The 23,745-nt window shown below is 41.7% G+C and overlaps 1 protein-coding gene across 1 annotated transcript in view; it reads left to right on the top strand.

Annotated features, from left to right (window-relative positions):
* The window catches only part of LOC134457827 (adhesion G protein-coupled receptor E1-like), a 38,060-nt gene extending 14,544 nt beyond the window's left edge, over nucleotides 1-23,516 (top strand). Inside the window, exons 6-17 of the mRNA XM_063209799.1 lie at nucleotides 6,470-6,501; nucleotides 6,989-7,003; nucleotides 7,723-7,879; nucleotides 8,099-8,212; nucleotides 8,548-8,729; nucleotides 13,373-13,534; nucleotides 13,869-14,075; nucleotides 14,280-14,512; nucleotides 22,467-22,527; nucleotides 22,781-22,872; nucleotides 23,020-23,182; nucleotides 23,382-23,516. Of these exons, the coding sequence (XP_063065869.1) occupies nucleotides 6,470-6,501; nucleotides 6,989-7,003; nucleotides 7,723-7,879; nucleotides 8,099-8,212; nucleotides 8,548-8,729; nucleotides 13,373-13,534; nucleotides 13,869-14,075; nucleotides 14,280-14,512; nucleotides 22,467-22,527; nucleotides 22,781-22,872; nucleotides 23,020-23,182; nucleotides 23,382-23,516 (1,553 nt within the window). The remainder of the gene's footprint in view (nucleotides 1-6,469; nucleotides 6,502-6,988; nucleotides 7,004-7,722; nucleotides 7,880-8,098; nucleotides 8,213-8,547; nucleotides 8,730-13,372; nucleotides 13,535-13,868; nucleotides 14,076-14,279; nucleotides 14,513-22,466; nucleotides 22,528-22,780; nucleotides 22,873-23,019; nucleotides 23,183-23,381) is intronic.
* Nucleotides 23,517-23,745: the final 229 nt, after the last annotated feature.

Genomic DNA, 23,745 nt, shown 5'->3' with positions numbered 1-23,745 from the left:
TTGGGTGCTTCATACCTTTTCTGAGAAAGTATGTATTAATTAACATTAATGTAATATACCGGTAATACTATTAAAACATCCGACGGTGTTGACAGTTTATGGTTGGGACAGTACCAGTGTCCAAACAAATTAACAAATTGAGGACAAAATAGTAAACTTACAGGAGCTTCAGTGATGGTGAAGTATGCAGTAGACCTAAAGGTTTGAAAAAGGGTCCTCAGTAATGAAAATGACCTTGTGCATACCTGATTTTATTGTCTTTTAGAACAAATCTGACGGTGGTGACCAATATGCTGGACACATTTTGAGCAATCAGAAAATAATAGTAAATATTGTTTTACATGCACTATGTGCACATCTGTAGAACCACTTTAATATGGTCTTCCACATCATGGTGTTATTGTTCAATTCTGTTAGTGATTTTTGTACTTTAAGTCAATTGAAATGATGATGCCAGTCCTTGGGACAGGCGTTTTTACAGGGTGTGGACAGGTTTATAGCCATGAAAAGTAATAAAATTACACTTAAATATTTCAAACAACTGTGTACAGGCCCGGAGTGGACCCTTTTCTCAGTCCGGGAATTTAATTCAAATTCAGGCCACTCTGATCCGGAGGACAAAATGCTCGCCTCCCTCTTAGCATCTGACTTCCCAATCGGCTAGGCCTATTATTAATTGTAACAATTAAATTAAATGTAGGTCTAACGATTTCAATTAACTATTAAAAAGTAATGTAGGCTAAAAGGCTAATGTAGGCTGTAAACAGTGGTTGCCTGTTTCATTTGGTCTTATTTTGATGCATTTTCAGCAATTAGGCCTAGTTCATCTTAAATCCTGCTGCCCGTTTCCACTGTTGTCCTGGGCTCCATGCCTACTGCATTCTGCATACAGCCTATCCTTTCATTCACTTAGGCCTATTTGTTTACTTATTTAATTGTGGCTTTGTTAAATCATCTACACGTTTTACCCTACATATATCATGGTTTTCTTCTGTAGACTATGCCATATTTTATAGGCCTATCATCATAAACATCTATTTTGACTAACTCTCTTCCTCTACCTGGCCGTACTCCTGCCCTCATCTGGATCATCTGCTGCGCTGATGCTAGAAAGTATTCCATAGGCTAAAGAAGACATTTCATCTTGAGTTGACGTTTGCGCACCTGTGGAAATGCTGCACGTGCACGCTATAACAGCGAGACGAAATAGGCTAATTGCAGAGCGACTTTGAAACTGTCTATCAAAAACGGCAAATGTAAGGATTCCGTTCGTTGAGGATACACACTGCAAGCACAGGATGTGTCTGCATGTAGGCTATTCATGGCATTGCAACTTGAAAATAGAATAGATTCCCGAGGTCGTGTAGGGTCTCGGCTCACATTACAATGAATGGTCATTCGCTGAGGGATTTCACGATGCTGATTCCGCGGATAGAACGTACAAACTCTCCAGTAATAAATTTTTAGAAAGACAACTAAACTGTCCCCGTGCGCCCAAACCAAGAGCAATATTGGTATGCATCACTTATAAATGATTTAAACTGCATGTTTGACGTGCATTTAATAACAAATAGCCTATTTAACAACAAATGTAATACCCCCTGTTTAATATAGGCTATCCATTGCGTTAATAGCTGATAGTGCGCGCCGGTGGTAATGCAAGGCAATGCGTGATGAAGCGTTTGGCAACTCTCTTCATCAAATGGAATGTAGCCTAATGTAAAGCAACACGTTTTCGGTTCTTCTATGAAAATAGGAATACACTTCAACCATAGCATAGGCCATAAAGCCTACATTGTGACATTTTAAAAGCTGACAGTAAGTTGACAGTTGATTTGACATTGCAAACATCGCCACGTTATAGCCTATTTGCATAGGCTAGAGTCTAATATGTCTATTGCGTCAACCTGTGCGCGCTGGTGGTAGGCTACAAATAAAGCATGGGTTTATAAAGCAAGCGTTTGGGAATCTGTTAATCAAAATGGTTAACTGGCATGTAAAGCAACAAGTTTTCGGTTCTTCTACGGAAATAGGAATGCACTTTAAAGCATAGATAATCCTATAGCCTACATTGTGACAATTTTAAAAGTTGACAGTAAGTTGACAGTTGTGACAGTTGCAAAGGCTCGCCACGTTATATGATAAAATGCACAATTAGGCCAATTATCTATATCTCTTTCAGTAACCTACCAGCTTGTCTTGAGAAGATGTCAGTTAATTTGACACATTGCTGCCACCGCCTTTCTTTTTTTTATTTTAGCCCTCTTTCTGCTTTCCATCACTGACGCTCTGTTTCGCGCCAGTGTGATTTAAAAGGACGAGCCTTGGGCCAAACCATCTGAAACATGTGGGAGGGTCGGGGGGAATTATGCTGTTTACATGGTAGTAGAACCACAGATTTCTACTCTGGACCTATTTAATCCACTATGATGCAGCTGGCAGTTGCAACTTAATTGATATTAATGCAAGAATAAGACACAAGAAGTGACACAAAAAAAGTTAAAATTAGTTGTCGCAGTGGGCCACGTCGATGGTTTGGGCCGGGAAAACTCCCGATCACTTTAATGTCCACCCCGGCATTGACTGTGTATTTGTGTAACAGACCCCTTGGCCATTACCTGGATTCATTTTGTTTGTGAAAATTTAGTTGATTTTCAACAGAGATAGCATTTTACTGCTGGGACATGTTTTTGCCAAACTTTCAAGAATCAGTGTAAGGATAACACACAGCCTAGAGATGTGTCTGCTATCTGGAAAGTTAGGTGCGAGCACACTGTGCCCTGGCACAATGACCTTGCAGCAGGATATAGGCTACCACTCAAATTTAACAGTGGCTTGCCTTCGGGGGGGACTTGGTCGGAGGGGACCAATGGCAGCTGCATGTGTTTGTGTAAAGCCGAACACAGTAACTATGGAAACCTGCAGGAGAGATAATAATATAATAATTTAATAATTGTATTTGTATAGCACTGTGTCATACAAAGCATGTAACTCAAAGCGCTTAACAAATGGGAAAAAAAACATTGTTAGAGATAGATTTAAAAGGAGAGGAGAGGAGAGGCAGAAAAAGCAGGAAGGCAGAGGAAGAAGAGATAGACAGAGAATGTAGAGTCATAAGGTCAACGTAGGTTAGGACCAGGATTCTTAGATGTGTAAGGTCCATAGTGGCTGGGCCTATCATAAGTCATAGATAGTCACACAGAGATTGGGCGCTCAGGTGCGGCCCCTGGTGGCATCAGGGGTGAGGAAAAACTCCCTTTCGCTTGATTCATAGTTTGTAAGGGGGAAAAAAAGCTCAGTGAGGTCTGAGAAAAAAAAGACCCCCTATAGTCAGGAAGAAACCTCAGGCAGAGACCAGCGGCCACCAAGGGGAGCCCCCTGCCAGGGCTGGTTGCGAGTAGTAAGGGCGCTGCGGCAGCTGGGACACTATGACGCCTTGGCAGCTAGGAGTTGGCAAGGATGAAGAGGTGGGTCTTCAGCTGCTTCTTGAAGGAGTCGACGGAGGTGGCTGATCGGATCTCGATGGGGAGGGCGTTCCATCTCTTGGGCGCATAGCAGGCAAACGCGGCGTCGCCGATCTTCTTCTGTGGGGGGGTGGGGGTCCTTAGCAGCTTGGCATCAGTGGACCTGAGAGCTCGAGCAGGGGCATAAAAAGAGAGCATGTCTGAGATATAGCTAGGGGCAAGTCCATTTAATGCTTTAAATACTGTGAGCAGAATCTTAAAGTCGATTCTGTATGAGACAGGTAACCAGTGCAGGTCTGCCAAGATGCACCAGTAAGTCACACACAGTGAACTTCACTCATTTGAGTTTGTAACACACTAACTCACACTTACACACACACACGCGCGCACGCACACGCACGCACGCACACTTACACACACACGTGCGCGCGCATCAAAACATGGAAATACACAGAAAACTAGAATGGGCACTCGGTAGAGCGCAAACCTTCGCCTACGCCACTTATTTTTTTCTGGCCATCTTCAGAGTGTGGGGCATAACATTCTCCAAATTTTGGTGTTAGTTTCATTTAAATCGGACCAGAACAACCTAATATTACATATTTGGCCCAGTCTTGACCTCTTACTCAATTCCGCATGCACACGTTGTTCTGGCATGTAGTGCTTGGCAAAGAAAAACGTTTTTGACCTTTTCGTGACCTTGACCTTGACCTTTGACCCAATCACTCCCAATAAGTAATTGATTGTTCCTTGAGTCATGACCAATCATCCCAGTAAATTTCATAAAAATCGGCTGAATTTACGTTTTTGACCTTTTCGTGACCTTGAACTTGACCTTTGACCCAATCACTCCCAAAAAGTAATCGATTGTTCCTTGGGTCATGACCAATCATCCCACTAAATTTCATAAAAATCGGCTCAATTTATGTTTTTGACCTTGACCTTGACCTTTGACCTTTGACCCAATCACTCCCAAAAACTAATCGATTGTTCCTTGGGTCATGACCAATCATCCCACTAAATTTCATAAAAATCGGCTCAGTTCTGACTGAGTTATACGAAGTACAAACAAACATTTTGACCTTGACCTTTGACCTTTGACCCAATCACTCCCAAAAACTAATCGATTGTTCCTTGGGTCATGACCAATCATCCCACCAAATTTCATAAAAATCGGCTCAGTTCTGACTGAGTTATACGAAGTACATACAAACAAACAAACAAACAAACAAACATATTCACAAATAAATAAATAAATACACAGCGGTCAAAACATAACCTTCGCCGACTTTGTCTTGGCGAAGGTAAACATGGCACAAAAACACTGAAGAAGAAAGGGGAACTGGCCTACGCAAGTACGCATAAAGATCAATACCTTGAGGTTGACGGATCATTAGAAAAGCTGAAACAAAAATGTATTTAACATTTATTTGAATCACAGGATGGATAGGAAGTGTGCTTTACTCTCTGTTTAGGAGAGGAAGCTGTTGACACAGAAGCAGTGAGTCTGAGGCAAGTTGTTAACTGTATTTATTATATGGTTGTGACGTCATCTGTCGAATGCTCCATTCATTTCAACGGGGCTCCCCAACGTTCGGACGTCTGTTATTTTTCGATAACGGACGGGTTGGTCTATAACAGACCGCTGTCAATGGCAAAAGACTTTTCACTGCTAAAGCGACTTTTCAACAAGACTCTAATCAGCTGCTGTGATAGACAGCACCCGTTGTCCGGGCTACCGCTGTCAATGGCAACAAGACGTTCACTGCTAAAGCCACTGGCTTGTATAGCCTACAAGTCAGTGGCTAAAGCGAATGTTTCATATCACTCCGCAGGGGGTCCGGTCTTTTGTCACTCTAATCAGCTGCTGCGATAGACAACACCTGTTGTCCTGGCTAGCCTAGCTAGCTGTTGCCTAGCGGTGTTCCACAACGGCACTGTTTTGTTTTGCGCAGCAACAATCTTAACATTAAATAGGTCTAAAGAAATGTCCCCGCATGTGTGAATCATTTAAGTATATCCATATAATAAGCGGGTTAACTTTCGGCGAGTCGGTCGCTTTGTGGAATAGCAGCACTTCAGAGAGAACAAGACCCCTCCGCTCCGCGTCGGGGTCTAAAGATTCTCTCTGTTGTGCTGCTATTCCACGGTAGCGACCTTCTCGCCGAACGTTAACCCTTACGTAATGTGTACATGTGTTTCGACTGCAGGTGTAGCCAAATAGACAATAGTGATGATTAAGTTATGGGTCTAACACCAAAGACATCGCCCATAATGCCAAAATGGATAAAAAAAGATTTGATAAATTAAATAACACATTCGGTCATTCTCTCCCATTTTTACACTGGCATCATTTTACACTCGCCTCCAAAAGAGTTGTCGCCTATCCATCTGTTTGGAATAACAGCTAATAATCTGTCTTTCAATTAATCACTTGGCTTCAGAAGTCACTCATATGAAAGGTACAACCCTCCCGAATGAAAATGTATGTACAAAAATAAATTTCATGCACCAAAGAAAGATTGACCCTTTATTGAACACAGACAGGGCAGATTTTCACAAGACAAAAGTTTTGTCGCCTATCGAACATAATGTGAATTGAAAGTCAGGTTATTAGCTGTTATTCCAAACAGATGGATAGGCGACAACTCTTTTGGAGGCGAGTGTAGATTACATTGAGTGTGAATCTTAGCCTTCCATCTGTGGAGAGAACGCCTGATGCCACAACGTAGCCTAGTAGCTAATTTTGTAGTTAGCTTTCTCCCTTGATGTTGACAACCTTGCATGGTTACTGTACTCTTGCTTGCACTGATTCATGCATCCACTTGCATCCTCTTCAGCACTAGGGTACCCTGGGCCTCGGTCCAGCCCATTGCAATTCAGGACTTTGACAAAGTGTTATAAACCCCTTCATATTTCATTGTAATTATGGTATGTGTATGACTCAAAAATACATGACATTAGTATATTCATACAGTTTTGTGTTTGTCATGTGTCTTCTTTAGAGCTGGTAAGAATGCTGAAGACGGATTGCCAGGTAATGTCTGAAATAAAACAGCACTAGCCTACTCACACCTGTCACTACCTCTTGTATATCTTACTAATGCACTTCTACTGTACCTGTAACTGAACACTACTTAGCACTACAGTATGTGGTTAGTTGGTTGGTGAGAGAACAAGATCTTATCACTTACCATGTCAGCTGGAACTCAATGAAATGATTCCAGCATTGTCAAGTTAGTTAGGGCAGCGCAATTACTGCAATAACTGACTTGACAGTGCTGGAACTTTGGTGACTATTAGCTGTCCATTTCCACAGTTGTCAGGGTAAGGTTTAGAAGAATGTGCCTTCAAAATGTTTGCTGCAGTTTGATTGTTGATTCCGGAAGATTTTGTTTTTTTAGGGCACCGATGTAGATAGTGAACTGGACTTTCTGAAAACATCAGTCTCCATTTCACTGCCAGCGACGGTAAGGTTTGCTTTCTGTGACTGATTCATTCTGTGCGACGTGATTGTCGGATAGTTGATTGCCGTTAAGGTAAGTTATAGGCCTATTTTAAAGTTGTATTGTACAATATTATTGTTTGGTGGTATATTACTTAACACATACCGGTACATAGTCATATATATCATTCTAAAGAAACTATTTAGTTTAGTTTAGTTTAGTTTATTTAGTTTAGTTCAACAGGGACCATGCACAATACACATTGATTACAGAAGTAAAAAGATGGCTTGTGCCAGATTATAGCTATATAGCTAATTTCCATCTGCAGTCCCTGGACAGGTAAAACAAGTATTAAAATACAGTAACATAAACAAAATATAAATAAATAAGCACATCCATAGGCCATGGGTCATAGCCCCCCCCCATATTAAAAAAAAAATATGATTAATGTTGACAAGACTGGTTGGTTAATATCCATTTTTTCACACCCCTTGAGAAGGCCTGATAATCAGTAATACTTTTTAGGTTACTGGGTAGACTATTCCATGTTTTGGTTGCCCTGAAAGAGAAGGCTGACTGAGCAAAAGCAGTTTGTCGGATTGGGAGACTACAATCACCCCTAATGGTGGATCTTGACGTTCTGCTCATCAGTTCAGAGCAGGGTTGAACAGGGTTGGATTTGGATGTATTCTCTCATCACACCAGTACAAGAACAGAGACAAAAACAAACTGATGTACTGTTAGACTAATACAAAAAGAATGCAACTTCAATGTAAGTGGGCATTTTGGTCTTTTTGCATGTCTCCCCATAGACAGTGTCCAGTCTCTTGGACACTTTGCTAGACTCTCCCCCAGACAGTCTGGCCTCCAGTGGAGATGATGTGCTTCAGTCCACCGAGGACCTGGTGTCCACCCTGGCCAAGCCCACATTCTCCCAGTCCAGCACAAACGTTACCACCAACACCACAGGTACAGTACAGTCCATCCACCTCTTTTTCCATCACAAACGTTACCACCAACACCACAGGTACAGTAGAATATAGACCAGACCACTCTCATCCCAGTCCAATACAAATATCAGTATTATCATCAGTGCACTCCAAACCAGTCCAGCAGAAGCCTCAGTACCCCATGGATATTTGTATATAGGGACAATGAAATAAATTATATTCCATGTTCTCCCCTCAGAGGTGAAGATCCTGAGTGTTGGACCAAACACCTCTCTGACTGCAGTGCCTAAACTGGTGACTGCAGATGTCAGTGTTGACATCGACCTCCTGGGCATCGCTGACAACAACAATGGTACCCAAATTTCTCTCTCTCTCTCTCTCTCTCTCTCTCTCTCTCTCTCTCTCTCTCTCTCTCTCTCTCTCTCACACACACACACACACACACACACACACACACACACACACACACACAAACACACACACACACACACACACACACACACACACACACACACACCCACACACACACACACACACACACACACACACTGAACAAAATTGACTTTTTTGACTTGTTTATTTGTCTGTTCAATGGATATTTTTCTAGCATAATCAGAATGATTAGTAATCGTTTGACAGCATGTAAGTGGCAAGGACTTAAAAAGTACTGAATAATCTAACCCTCAGGTTCAGCATCCGTGGGCATCATAGTGTACAACAACATGCATGAGGCTCTCAATGCCGCCTTCTTCAAGACCCAAAACAACAAAATGGCTGACATGATCTCCAAGGTTGTGTCCGTCGTCTTGCCAAACACGCTGAGAAAGACACTATCGACTCCCATGAACATCAGCATACCACATCTTGAGGTTTTTGTCCCATTTCATGACCCTATAAGACACAGCCTTGTTATGATCTGCAACCAGAACGACAATTACAGCTATTAAAGCATTCTTCAGGTGGAACGGTGTGCATTAAGGGACTACAGATTTTGTGCCATTTTAAATTGTATTACAATGTACTACAAGGTATTGATCCCATTGTAATTCAATTACAATGTATGGAATTGCATGCAAAGAATAAACAACGCATGCCAAAGAAGTGTGAAGATATAACCCTACCAACATGTCCTAATTATAGTTTATGGATAGCATTGCAAAACTCACTCTTCTAACTCAATCTTTTTCAGGTTGCAGCAATGATTTGTCCAATTTAGTTTGTTCATTAGTTACGAAACACAGAGTGTCGGGGATGTAATGGTTTTGCGTGCGGCAGCGGCGGCAGCAAAGTTATGTTAACGCGGTAACTTTTGAACGGATGGTTGGATTTGTCCCAGATTGGGTGTGTCAATGTTCTAGAATGGGTTCATGAACTGATTAGAGTTTGGAGGTCAACACTTTCAAGACGGCCGAATTCAAGATGGCCGAATTTTTGTGTAGCCCATAACTTCTGACCGGGTGGATGGATTTGTCTCAGATTTGGTGTGTGAATGCTCTAGGGTAGCTTCATTAAATGACTTTGGAGGGCAACACTTTCAAAATGGCGTAAATGTTATTTGGGGTCATTCCACGCCAAATCTCCGAATCATCCCGCACAACCATCTCAGATTTGGCAGAAAAAAATCAAGGAGGTTCACAAACGTCCCAATAGGAAAAGTGCAAAATTATAGCTGCCAACTCCTCATAGTTTTGCCATTAAAAATGTTTTAGTAAGGTACCCTCCTGACTGGTTTCGAACAGATTCGTCAGAGAGCCCACTTTCAAATTGCTGTGTCTAAAAAACTTCTTAAAGTAGGTCCTTACAAATTTCAAGGGGTAACATTTGGAACATGTACTTGTGAAATGTGGATTTTCACACATCCTCTTGTCATTTACCACCGTTTTCTGGGGGCTTAAAGTTGCTTGAAAAATTCTCACCTTTGAATTTGTGGCCATCTTTGAAGGACTGTGGTAAGCGCAGTTTTAAAGACAGAGGATTGATATGGACAATGTATGTTCCCAACCATTCTGTGCATGTTGTGTTGAAAGACTGATCTTCTGCGATGAACAGTTTAGAAGATATGAAGTCTTTAAAATGGAAAAACTGAAACTTGGTGCCATCTTTGCCATGTCATTAAAAAAATGTCACGACTCACCACCATATTATCAACAGTTTTGGAAAGATTAGATGTCTGTTCTTAACATATCCAAAAACTGTGATGGTATTCTGCCTCATTTGGTCACAATGATTTTTCAAAAACCCACTGTTGGGTGACTTCCATAGCTCCTATGAAACATTGATATTAGTGGCAAGTTGGTAGTTACAAAAGAAATGACAGAACTCACCACTATGACATTTACAGTTTTAGAAAGACTCAATGTCTGTTTTTAACATATCCAAAAACTGGGCTGGTGCTCTGTCTCATTTTTAAAGAATGGACTTGTAAAAACGGCTGTGTGACATCTGCAGCTTGCTGCTCTATTGAGGTGGGGCCCCTGCTCTGATCTTTGCAGGCTACATGGGGGCCCTATCTACCAGTATTTGCCATGAGGCCCTATGTGCAATTGTTCTGCCACTGTGAATGACTTGAGCAATTTGAGTCAGACATTTTTGATACAAGATATTTGACTTGAGCATTTTCGACACACTCAATATAATACGGCAAAAAAGTAAAAGTGGCTGTTGACAGAGTTTTTTTTCAGCTTTTTCTGTAACTACATTCCAGTAAATCAAAGGTTATAGACGTGTGTAAACTTCATCTTTAGGCACTGAAAACCAAATACCGGAATAAAGTGATGAAATGTTGAATCACTGAAACATCCCCGTAGATCTTGAAACAAGTACATCCTGACTATCACCACATCTCCATGCTTTTTATTACAGCTCATAACAATCTTTAATAATTTGTTTATCAACTTTGATGCAGTTCTGAGGTCTGCTGTGATCATGTGATTATTCTTTCTACATTTAGTGTTTCATTCCATGTGTACATGTATTTCTATTCGTGCAAATTCATCACGGTTACTGAAGACCATCAAACAGCAATGCTTGCATGGCTCAGCTCTGTGACAGAGTTAACCCATGATGAGCAGTTAGTTAGTATTACAGTGGTCTAGCACCATGCTCAGGGTAGCTCAGTCATGGTGATTGGAGGGGCAGGACAGCTGTTTAGTCAGGTTACCTCCTTACGAACAGTCTCCTCCTTTTGTATCATCACTGTTTTTTTCTCTTCTCCATGATAATAAAAGTGTCCCACCCCCCCAAAAAAACCATGACAAAGGTGACCTGTTCATAGAACTTGGCCCCGCCCCAGTCCTAACCATGACCGAGGAACCTAGCGCATTGTATTGGTTCATGGCAAAGGTCTGTGTCTTGTAGCAGATGATATGCACCTCTATTAACAGAGCAAAGTTGCAGAAGTGATGGGAAATTTGAAATGTATTGAAGTAAAATATCAAAATATCTTTGCAGCTAAAAGAAATTTGTTTAAAAATCATATGCTGAAATAAAGTTTGGCAAACATCCTGTATCAAGACAATGTGTTAACAATGCTACTTTACCAATCAGAATGATTCAATTAATTTATCACTACTGCAATTCAAGACTTACTAGCAAAATGTTAACTCCTACAGTGTTGAGGTTTAAACACATGGCCATAACCTTTAATTCACAAAACAATGTAGTTACCTAAAAGCTAAAATAAAAATAAAAATAATAATGGTATATAAATCACTCAACTGTTTCTTATTGTGTGCTTCAAAAATACTCAAGTCACATTTCTTGTATCAAAAATGCCCAAGTCAAACTGCCTGTCATTCACAGTGTCAGCCCAAATAGATTGGCACCCAAAAGTCTGCAAATATCATGATTATGGCCCCTACCACAAATTCAGGAGGGCCCTGGACAAATGCCCTGCTTGTCCCCCTATAGCTCCGCCCCTGGTAATTCATGTGACTTTGGCATTTTCNGGAGCTGCTGATGTAACAGCAAAGGGTTTTTCAAGAGTCATTACAAGACATTGATGCAGAACACCATCCCAGTTTTTGGATATGTTACAAACAGACATTCTATCTTTCCAAAACTGTTCAGTTCATTGTGGTGATTGCTGTCATTGTTTTGGTATAGCATGGCAAAGTTGCCCCCCAATATCAGGTTTTCATAGGAGCAGTGGAAGTCACACAACAGTGGGTTTTTAAAAAAAATAATTGTGACCAAATGAGGCAGAATACCATCCCAGTTTTTGGATATGTTAAGAACAGACATCTAATCTTTCCAAAACTGTTGATAATATGGTGGTGAGTCGTGACATTTTTTTTAAATAACGTGGCAAAGATGGCACCAAGTTTCAGTTTTTCCATTTTAAAGACTTCATAACTTCTACACTGTTCATCGCAAAAGATCAGTCTTTCAACACAACATGCACAGAATGGTTGGGAACACATCATTGTCCATATCAAACCTCTGTCTTTAAAACTGCACTTACCACAGTCCTTCAAAGATGCCCACTAATTCAAAGGTGAGAAAACGGTGGTTTTCCAGAAAACGGTTGTAAATGACAAGAGGATGTGTGAAAATCCACATTTCACAATACAAGTACATGTTCCAAATGTTACCCCTTGAAATTCATAAGGACCTACTTAAAATAGTTTTTTAGATACAACACTCTGAAAGTGGCCTCACTGAGAAGTCTGTTCCAAATGAGTCAGGGGGGTACCTGACAAAAAAAAAATTAATGACAAAACTATGAGGAGTTGAGAGCTATAATTTTGCACTTTTCCTATTGGGACGTTTGTGAACCTCCTTGATTTTTTTCTACCAAATCTGAGATGGTCGTGCGGGATGATTCGGAGATTTGGCGTGGAATGACCCTTTGGCCGATAACTTCTGACAGGGTGGATTGATTTGCCCGGTAACACCTTATTTTAATTGTTCACCATTTCAGTGAATCTACCATATTAGGTACAGTGTAATAACCAGTGTAACAATGTAACTATATTTAATACTATGTAATACTAGTGTAATACCAGTGTAACAATATGCAATGCCATGTAATACCACTTACACACAAATACATGATGTAAGTACAAAATTGGTACATGGTGTTACACTGGTATTACATGGTATTACATATTGTTACACTAGTTATTACACTGTACCTAATGTGGTATATCCACTATAATAGTGAACCATTAAAACAATTTTACCATTTGCCCCATTTTTTGCTTCGTTTTCACAATAGTTGTTTGGTTTTAAGCCTATGTATGTCATTGATCTATGAATAGATATTAAATATATTTCTTTTGTATTTTGTATTTATCATATACATTTATGAAAAGGTGGACGGGAGTGGTAGGAATGATGGGAGACTGGAAGCGTCGGGGGGGATATACCTTGCGGGGATATACCTTAAGCAGTCGAAGGCGACTGCACAGGCATTCTAGTTATTAATACCATCATCATAACAGTATTTCATGTCAGCAGATGTGTCTGAAAACTTAGCAGGGTTGTAACAAAAGTCTGTCTGTGTGTCCAGAATGCAGACGCTGAGGGCGAGGTGTTATGTGTTCACTGGGAGGCCAATTCCTGGATTCAAGATGGCTGCCATGTCAGTATTCCCAAGTCCACTCACACTGTCTGCTCCTGCCAATACCCTTCAACATTCGCCCTGATCATGACCATGGATCCAACACAGAAGGTGAAATATTGGGTGTTCCCTTACATGTTTGTATGACTAAATACTTGCGTGGTAAGGTAGCCTAATGCTACCTTAAAGTCAAGGAAAGCCCTTATATATTAGCTAACTTCACATTAATAAATCGCTTTTTAAAAAGATATGTAGACATATTTTATTAATGTCAAAGGAAGTTGTGGTGTCCAGTAGCATCAATAATAATTATGTAGCTCCAAGTGCTTTAACTTTTTGACAGGAGCACAAAAGTTGTTGATCTTTAGATATGTTTTTGGGATTTCCCGATTTGGCAGCCAGCTCCAGTACACTATATCACATAATGAGGTGCATACGTTTCCAGAGTGACCCTGTGATGAGCATTCTGAACACCATCTTGGTGCTGATTGGCCTGCTGTTCCTGACCTTGGCGGTGATGACCTTTGCCCTCTGTCGGTGGAACCCCAGGGTGTCCAACGTGGCTCGCCTGAACCTGTGTGTGTGTCTGCTGCTGGCCCACACCATCTTCCTGCTCACACAGAGCTTCCTCCGGCAAATCAGGGCCCATCAGGTACACAACTGTCAATCGTATGTCTGTGCTTGATATCATATGCGTGTTTGTCCATACAAACTGTATGTGTGTCCATGTATGTGGGAGTGACTTATCATTATGCAGATATGCAAATGTCAAATCTTTTAAGTTTCCCATCCATTTCAAGTTTCTCTCTTAATTTCTCTCTCTTTGTCCCTCTACCTTTCTGTCTGTCCATCCCAGGCTCTGTGTAAGACCCTGGCTGGCGTCCTGCACTACCTCTTCCTGTGTTCATTCGTCTGGATGTCCATAGAGGCCGTGATGCTTTTCCTGTCTGTACGGAAGCTCAGGCAGGTCAAACCTAGCGAGAGGGCGCGGCTACAGTGGAAGATCTCCCTCCCGATTGGCTACGGGATCCCGCTAATCATCGTGGGTGTGTCTGCTGGAGTGAACCCTGAGGGACACGGCAGTGACAAGTGAGTATAGATAGATAGATAGATAGATAGATAGATAGATAGATAGATAGATAGATAGATAGATAGATAGATAGATAGATAGATAGATAGATAGATAGATAGATAGATAGATAGATAGATAGATACACGTATCCAGAACATTCCTATTGCTCCTGCTGGTACTATACAACTAGATCTTGGGAGCTAGTCTGGCGATACATTACAGTAATCTGAACAGTCTAATAAGAAAACAGTACTCTACAGATACATGTCGATAGATAGATAGCTAACTAGCTCCATAGACAGATAGGCAGACAGACAGACAGACAGACTATCAGGATTTTTGTTGGGTGGTTGACCTTGGACAGCCATGCAGAGAAGCAATGAGTTCTGATGATAAGTTCTTTACTTTAAAAAACACAGTATACATAAAGGCAGTTCTTCAGTTCAGTTCAGGGGGTCGTTTCTCGACAGTGCCTTTGCTAACGACATTAGCCATTTTGTTCGTTCTTAAGACCAACGTTGTAACCAAGGTCTTAAGTCGCTCGTAAGACAGTCTTCCGGCTTGGTCTTGAGTTGGTCTTAAGTTGTTCTTAAGTTGTTCTTAAGTTGGTCTTGCTCCTGACATTTCAGCGTCTTGGGGCAGGTTCAGGCAGAGTTCAAGTGACAGTGATTGATTACTGCCACCAAGTGCACAAGCCTCTAACTTTTACCACACAAAATGTCCAATGATTAGACAATTTCAAATATATTTGGTTGTGTATGCCGTCTTCCTGCCAGCAAGTCCTTACGTCCAACGTAGGCCACAAGAAAAATAATTGCCATTAAGAGCATTGTGCCTGAAGATGTGCAGGAAGATTGAAAGGTGCGTCAAACACAGTAGGCTACACATGACATCTTTATGAAAGTCGTTAAATACCTGTGAAGACAATCATGCCCCCAAAATCCACCCCAATAACCAAATGTCGCTGTACATATCACTGCACAATAAAATCGCGCCAAATAACTTCGCAATGGCGTCAGCCACACGGTCCACTGTCACTGCGCACGAGGGAGAGGAGGCAGAAAGTTGCGAATATGCCCGAATTGCGCGCGCGCCAGCCTGGATGCGCGCGCGCGCACACACACACACACACACACACACACACACACACACACACACACACACACACACACACACACACACACACACACACACACACACACACACACACACACACAGTGAGAGAGAGAGAGAGAGAGAGAGAGAGATGAGTGGAAGTGGATATACTGGATATACTGTTGTGCAGATAAGGCACCTGTGCTTAATTTAAAATTCAGCCGAAATGGATATGTTACCAGTTACCACCAGCAAGTGAGAATTAGGATAGTATACATGCCATGCTTTCACCGGCCATTTCTGTGTAGTTATTTGGAGTGATTATGCTACAGTGATATGTAGACCGACATTTGGTTATTGGGGATGGATTTCGGTGACATTATTATGTTAGTCCGGGAGCCGTGGGGTTGAACCCAGATTTCTTTGATAAAGTTTTTTTTTTGCTTTATCTGATAGATTTTAGGCAAGTCTTCAAGATTTCAGACGATGCCCGGTGATATCCCTTGAGCATTTCCAGATTTTGAGCCTTTATTGCCCCATAAATGCAAATTATGACAAAAAAACCAGACACCTAATATTACTATGAATAATGTTACAAAATGTACCAAATTGCTTATATTACCTGAAAAACATTCACATTGGACTGCCTTAACACTGCCCTTATTGAAACAAAGCCAATATGGGGTAATAATTAACCCTTTCATAACAGCAATCCCACAAATAAGGCGAGACACTGTAGATGAATAGGGTATTTTTTTTAACTTGCAGATATCAATATGAAACTTTATCAGATGATTACTCGTATGAATTGGAGAAAAAATGTATTTCAAGTTTTCTATATTTTATGTTTAAATATGGTAATTAGGCTATTATCTAATTAAATATGCACTAATTTGCATATATTTTGATGCAATGAATCTGACCACCTGAAAATGCCAGCTTCAAAATTCCTTTTTTATTTTGTTAATATCGTACATACAAGAATATTTACTGTGGTTAATTGTGGCTATCTCCTTTTGTTATCCAGGTACAGAGAAAATACTGCTAATAACCTTAAAAAATGCAATTTCTGCCTATTTTTATGCATTTAGTTATATAAATCAGGTCATGAATGACAAATCAACAAATGCCTCAGTAAAAACATTCACAACATTGCTTAGAATAAGACTGTAAAGTATGGAACGGATTGTGCATTATGAGATCCTGCATAACATCACATCATGACAACATACATGACAACATCGCCGGTAGGTAGCCTACCACAAATAGCCAACATAAAAGACCCCCCCCCGCCCCCCCCCCCCCCCCCCCCCTCCCCCCCCGTCCCCCCCCTCCCCCCCCACCCCCCCCCCCCCACCCCCCTCCCCCCCCCCCCCCCCCCCAAAAAAAAAAAAAAAAGAACAACAGAGTGTGGGGGTAACTGGTGAGCAGTCGTTGGCTGTTCCAAAAGATGAGTAAAGAAATGACATACAGTGCCATAAGAAAGTTTTGGCACCCTTTTCGAAAATCAGAGTGGTATTAAATGATCACTTAAAAGTTCATAAAGCCATCAAATAAGACATGTACAGTACATGCATTTAAATTCGCACAGAAAGACCTGTCTACACCTATACAACATACAGAGTCCTTAACACCTAAAACACCTATAGCCTACATTATATACACCACACACACACACACACACACACACACACACACACACACACACACACACACACACACACACACACACACACACACACACACACACACACACACACACACACACACACACAGTAAAGCTCACACAACATTGGTTCGGCAGCATCCCAGCCGAAAACATGCACATAAAATGGTGCAAGGCACACTGTTTACAGCACAGCTAAATTTCTTAGAATTGCAGGGGCTTTTACTCTTGCAACCACATCTGATCATCTGTAAAATGTAGTCTGGTGCCACTTTGACATTTTCTGGAACACTTATTGGTATCAGTGCTTTGTTGCATGGGTCTTTCTTCCATCCAAATGCTTCAGGAGATAGTTCAGGTGGAGTGTGAACCAATGTCCTCCACAATATTGCTTGAAAATGAGCCCTTTTCACATTCTCAAGAAATGCCTCTGTTGTTGGTGGAAGAGCAGCCAGGTTAGGTGAAGATAAATGACCTTTCCCATTCTTTTTCCCCATACCACCAACCTTGTATGTGACATGCTGCTACTGTCTGGAATGCCATAACATGCCGACACAAAGTTAGTGGCCTCACTGGAAAGTTGTTGGAATGGTGCCAGCACATTACCAATTGATGTCAAGTGATATCCAGCTTTTAGGGTCTTGATAACAGAGCCTTAACCAATACCAAAATAGGATGCCGCAGTGCCACACCCTGATATGGCATGGGCTGGTAAAAGGTCAATTATAATGTCATTTTGTGGATTTACATTTTTAATTTTATCTCTTTCCATGTTAATACGACCACCACTGAAATTATGTACTTTGTAGGCAAACAAATAATCAGCCAAAAATTATGTAATTATTACTTACAATTTTTATTTTGTGTTACAACAGCACAGGAAGAGTAAATAGCAATGTATGAAATGGTGAAATTCTGTGTTGAATTAGTAATCCTTTCTGGGTATGTCTAAGCTGACACCACCAATATTCGCTTAAATGTTAGATATTTCTGCTTGACAAACAGCTAGTTATGTAATTGTCTAAAATGTATTTGGTATGAGGACACTTTCTCCACTTTGATGTGGCAGGCCTACCACCCAGAATGCTCTATGGTTAATCATAGTGCAGTTATGAAGCTGTCAAAAGCTTGTGGGCTATGGCTGCAGCGAAATCAATATGAAAGGGTTAATATCTGAAATTGGCACATCACCCACTCTTATCCTGATGGGTAAGTGTTGGACAACTACAAACAGCAAAACCAAACAACCCACTATGAGATATAAAGCCACGTTTGGCGAAATGTTGGTCTTTGTGTCTCCGACTTGGAAAATCAGGCTTTTTGGGTGAATGCCCCGCCCCCAAACTTGCATGACCCCACCCCCACTGATGTCCGTACCTCACCACCTGTTCTTATACACATCCCATCATGTAAACAAACACAAAATAAGTATGGTATAGGGGTATTTGGTCAGCATAACATGAATTGGGAGCCAAAGACTGTTGTAATCTATGGCTGCAGCACATCAAGCATAAAAGGCTCAATATCTGAAAATGCTCAAGGGATATCACCGGGCATCGTCTGGAATCTTAATAGGTACACCTTAGGCAACCACAAACTGCAAAGAAAAAAACTGGGGAAAAAGAAACTGGGTTCGGCTGATATTTGGCTTTTGGCTGCCGGACTATGTGGAAGAGTTGGCCTATGTCACGACTTTCATGAAGATGTCGTGTGTACTGTGCTTGACGGCCCCTATTGCATCCGCAAATCTATCCCTTCCTCATCTTTACGTCATGGGCGTAGATTTGGGTAGGGACGGTCGTGACATGTCACAACCAATATTCAAGGGCTATAAAATAGTCCCGACCAATTTTTGACATATTAATTAAAAAAAAAGAACTAACTGAACGAAAATCTACATTGATTAGTTTAATATTTCAATATACTATGCAGTCGTAGCATTCATTTAAAAAACATTTTAAATTGGCTAGTTAGTGAGCTATGATGACCCATGCCGCTATTGGCTGCAACAAGCGGCCAGGCGGAAGCAGTGGTCCACGCTGGTGGTGCTGAAAAGTGAACGCATCTGTCTGGTATTGGAATTAAACTCAAACGGCATGAATGTTTCCTTCTGAATTTGACATTTATGAGCCTCAGAGATACCAAAAAGAAAAGGACGACTGGCATAAGAAGTTATGCTACCTCAACAGTAAACCTACGGCCCCATAAGATTTCATCTATGCATGTGTTGCATCGTTCGGTGTTTAGGTAAGATAAGCGTTATCCTCCTACCCTCCCTTTTGAGTGCAAGTTTTAACGGTCTCGTTGTAGCCATCGATTAAGCCCTGGCAGATGCAAATAAACATGCTGGGAATGAATGAATGAGAGTCTGGATGCTGGAGATGCTGCCGTTTGAATTAGTTGCTGTAGCCTGTTGGCTATCCACACACCTCACATAATGCATGCCATAATTGCAAAACATTCCGACTGTCAAACTACTCGATAGCTCAATGCGATTTATGCTTGCTCATTTCGGTTGCCGCGTGCCGCGTGTGCCGCATGTTGTAAAAAGTTTGGCAAAAGAAATTAATTTCAAGTTGTGATTCCTCTGACATTCTAAGAATAAAAGTCAGGTTTTAGATATTGTCAGGCAAAAAAGGGTCGTTTATTCTCCCAGGACAAAGGGGCTCGGTCTTGATGGAGCTTGTTGACTGCTTTTACAGAAAGTAGCCCAAGAGTAGCCTGGCCTACGTCTTTAAAGGAGCCGCTACCCTTTTAAAGTCAGATACAGATATTCTCTCTCTCTCTGTCTCTCTCTCTCTCACTCTCTCTCTCCCCATTGTTATGTTGTCCAGACCCATTAGAAATGCTTAGTCGTTGAAGCAATTTTGTTTAAATAAATGTTAAATAGAATTATCTCTGTTGAACATGTAGGCCTACCACTTAGGCCTACTGTATAGCACTGTTCATTTTGGGAAAAGGATATGAGCCCTGGTCTAATGTGCCACCTGGTTTAAGAAACAGTCTTCCTTACTTATAGGCCCTAGTCATTATTTCGGTAGGGCGCATAGGCCTATATTGAATGAGCCTAGATTAATTTTATAATACCAGTCAGATTAATCTAGATAAAGAATCTATGTATTATTTTTTTTTTGGTTGAAGTTGTCCCTACCAAAGCTCAAGCCAAACCTACGCCCTTGCTTTACGCGCAACGGTCATAATAGCAATTGTTTTTCTTGTAGCCGTTGCGCATAAAGACGTGCTGGCAGAAAGACGACAAACAGACAAATATTTTTTTGTTATTATTTCTCGACTCCTTTCAGTTATCATTTCAAGCAGCATTGAACTGTCCACTCTGTGTGGTTGTTCAAAGGGAAATTACTTAACTTGGTGCCCTCTCGCACTGAAGAGCGCAATGAAGGCATCCCTTGGGGTATCCACAGTTGAAGCCTTTTTAAAAATTACTTCAACTACAGTAAGACCGCGCTTTCTCCAGCAACCACCTTCACAGCTGTCCCTCCTTTCTTCCATCATCGTAAAAAGCCCCAAGCAACCAGTTCGTCACTTCAAGGTAGAGACATGAGTAACAACGTAGGTTACACATATCTGACCCAAAACAGAGACCCAAAGACAGCGCGACATATCAGTAGTGTGTGTGTGTGTGTGTGTGTGTGTGTGTGTGTGTGTGTGTGTGTGTGTGTGTGTGTGTGTGTGTGTGTGTGTGTGTGTGTGTGTGTCCATATTCTCAACCCTCTGCCTCGTTAAGTAAATGTGCAATGATTCAAATGATCCCAATGTGATGTCGCATGCCTTTCAGAGTAGGCTATCCTCACATTATTTCATTAAGCTGCATTTTTTTCCCAGGGTTGCGATGGGTTGGAGTTCGTGTAGCGTAGTCTATAGACAACAATGACATAGTAGAAATGTTCACAATGTGTGCGCAATCCGACCACGTTGTGCGCGCGTGTGTATTTGTTTCCCACTGCGACAACATATTGTGAAAATTAGAACTCAAGCGGACTCAGAGTTGAATATTATGGATGTTAGAGATTTAAAAGTCCATGCATACATTTATCCCTTCGGGTCTAGAATCATTGCTATTACCCTCCGGCAAGGCATGACAACCACTCATCCACCAACCACCGGTTTCTGAGAGAAGTTACTGAAGACCGGAATAAAATATAAGACATTGTGACATGTAATGCATTATTTGGTTTCTGCTGTCGAAGAGGGATGGTTTTGAGGGCACGGTTGTGTTGACAAAGATTTGTGGACTTTGATAGCGTTGTAATTATTGTATCTGACAGCCACGTGAGTCATGACGCCGTCACTACTTTGATTGCGACCAATGCAGCCGAGCTGAGGCGAGACACTCCAAGCATTTCCGAAGACTTCCTCGTGTCTGAGAGCGTACGTACGTACGTCCAAAGGTTGGTCGTGACTTCGGTCGGTCTTGCGTCTAAAGACCAACTGAAGACCAACTTAAGATCAACTCAAGAGCAACTTAAGACCAACTCAAGAGCAACTTACGACCAACTCAAGACCGACTTAAGACGGTTAGCAACGACAAGAATCGAGAAACGGAGTCCAGTTCAGTGAAAGTTCCAGAGTCAAAAAACAAAAGGTTCACAGTCCAATGGCAACAAAAATCTTCAGTCAAAAATCAAAGTTCCAACAAAAAGTATTTCGGCACAAAAAAAGGCTTTTCAAGTTCTCAAAAAGGCAGGCAGTAGTCAAAATCAGGTCAAGATTTGGCAGCACAGAAAAAAGGGTACTCACACTGTGGCTCGCAGGAAAACTCAGCAAAGACAAAGAAAAAATCAGGATCTTAAATAGGCCGGTACATCAACACCAATAATCCAATCATCCAATCTCAAAGGGGAGCAAATTAACAAAACACACAAAGGCAGAATGGCGACATCTTGTCGGCAGGTAAGTACATGGCGAGCACAAAAGTTCATAGGAATTCAGAGGCACACAGTGGCAGAATGGCAGCATCTTGTGGGCAGGTAAGTACATGGCAGGTACAAAAGTCAGGAGGATTTCACACAGATAGATAGATTTTTCAGTACATAATGTATTTCTAGCAAGTCGTTAATCAAAGAGTTAATAAGGAGCCTTGAAACTTAGTAGATAGACAAAATGGATGGATACAGACTGAATAGACAGATGGACAGATCGGACAACCAGACTTGTTTTAATTGTTATTATTTGTTTCACCTTTTAACTAGGTGCTGGCTAGTGGAGGACTTCAAGTGGAGTTTCCTTGGCCCTGTTTGTTTCCTCCTTGTTGTGAGTATCAGACAAGCAACATTTCTCTCTCTCTCTCGCTGTCTCTGTCTCTGCTAAAAATATCAATATTCTTCACCAGCATCAACTCTCTCTCTCTCTCTCTCTCTCTCTCTCTCTCTCTCTCTCTCCTCTCTCTCTCTCTCTCTCTCTCTCTCTCTCTCTCTCTCTCTCTCCCTCTCTCTCTCTCCTCTCTCTCTCTCTCTCTCTCTCTCCTCTCTCTCTCTCTCTCTCTCTCTCTCTCTAATCTTTCCAGGTCAACACCATCCTCTTCCTCACCATCATCATCACCATCCAGTCTACTCTGAAAGAGGCACGCAGCGACGTCTCTAAGGTCAAATACACCAGGTGAGAGGCAACACTTGGCTAGGTAAGAATATACACAAATGCTGACCAGGACCTTGTTTCTAAGTTGCTAACAACAATGGAGTCAAGAAAGACCCCAGAACACACACAGTAGGAGTGACACTGAATCGTTCACTATCATGTCTGTAGGGTTCTGTTGTTCAAACTGACAGTCCAGTTCCTCATCCTGGGTTGCCCCTGGTTACTGGGCATGGGGGCAGCCACAAGTCGGGTTCTAGAGGTTCTCTTCCTGTTCCTCGCCTCCCAGCAAGGAACCGCCATCTTCCTCATCCACTGCCTCCTCAACACAGAGGTAGGGACACGTGCATGTATGCATGCAAACACAAACACACTCACTCACACACACACACACACACACACACACACACACACACACACACACACACACACACACACACACACACACACACACACACACACACACACACACACACACACACACACACAATGACAGAGAATGACTTTAACTCAACTCTCTCTCTCTCTCTCAGGTGCGGTGTCAGTACAGGAAGTGGTGGCAGAGGTTCGGTCCATCCAGTAAGCAGCCAGAGTCAGGAACTGGAACTGGAACAGGGACTGGAACTGCCTCTATCAGTCTGATCCAGCAGCCAAGCAAGGGCACTTGATCACGCACGCACGCACGCACACGCACGCATGCACGCACGCACGCACACACGCACGCACACACGCACGCACACACACACACACACACACACACACACAAGAAACCAACATGTGCAATGAAATGAGGACTCGATTCTGCCAATTCATTTCTTTAGCAGATTAATATGCAAAATAGGAAATGTCGTCACAACACACACACACACATTATATACAGTATAAAGATATATAAAG

Source organism: Engraulis encrasicolus, chromosome 1 (genome assembly GCF_034702125.1).
Source record: "Engraulis encrasicolus isolate BLACKSEA-1 chromosome 1, IST_EnEncr_1.0, whole genome shotgun sequence".
NCBI lineage: Eukaryota > Metazoa > Chordata > Actinopteri > Clupeiformes > Engraulidae > Engraulis > Engraulis encrasicolus.
Note: the sequence above shows the minus strand (reverse complement) of the source record. Positions and strands in the feature narration are given on the sequence as shown.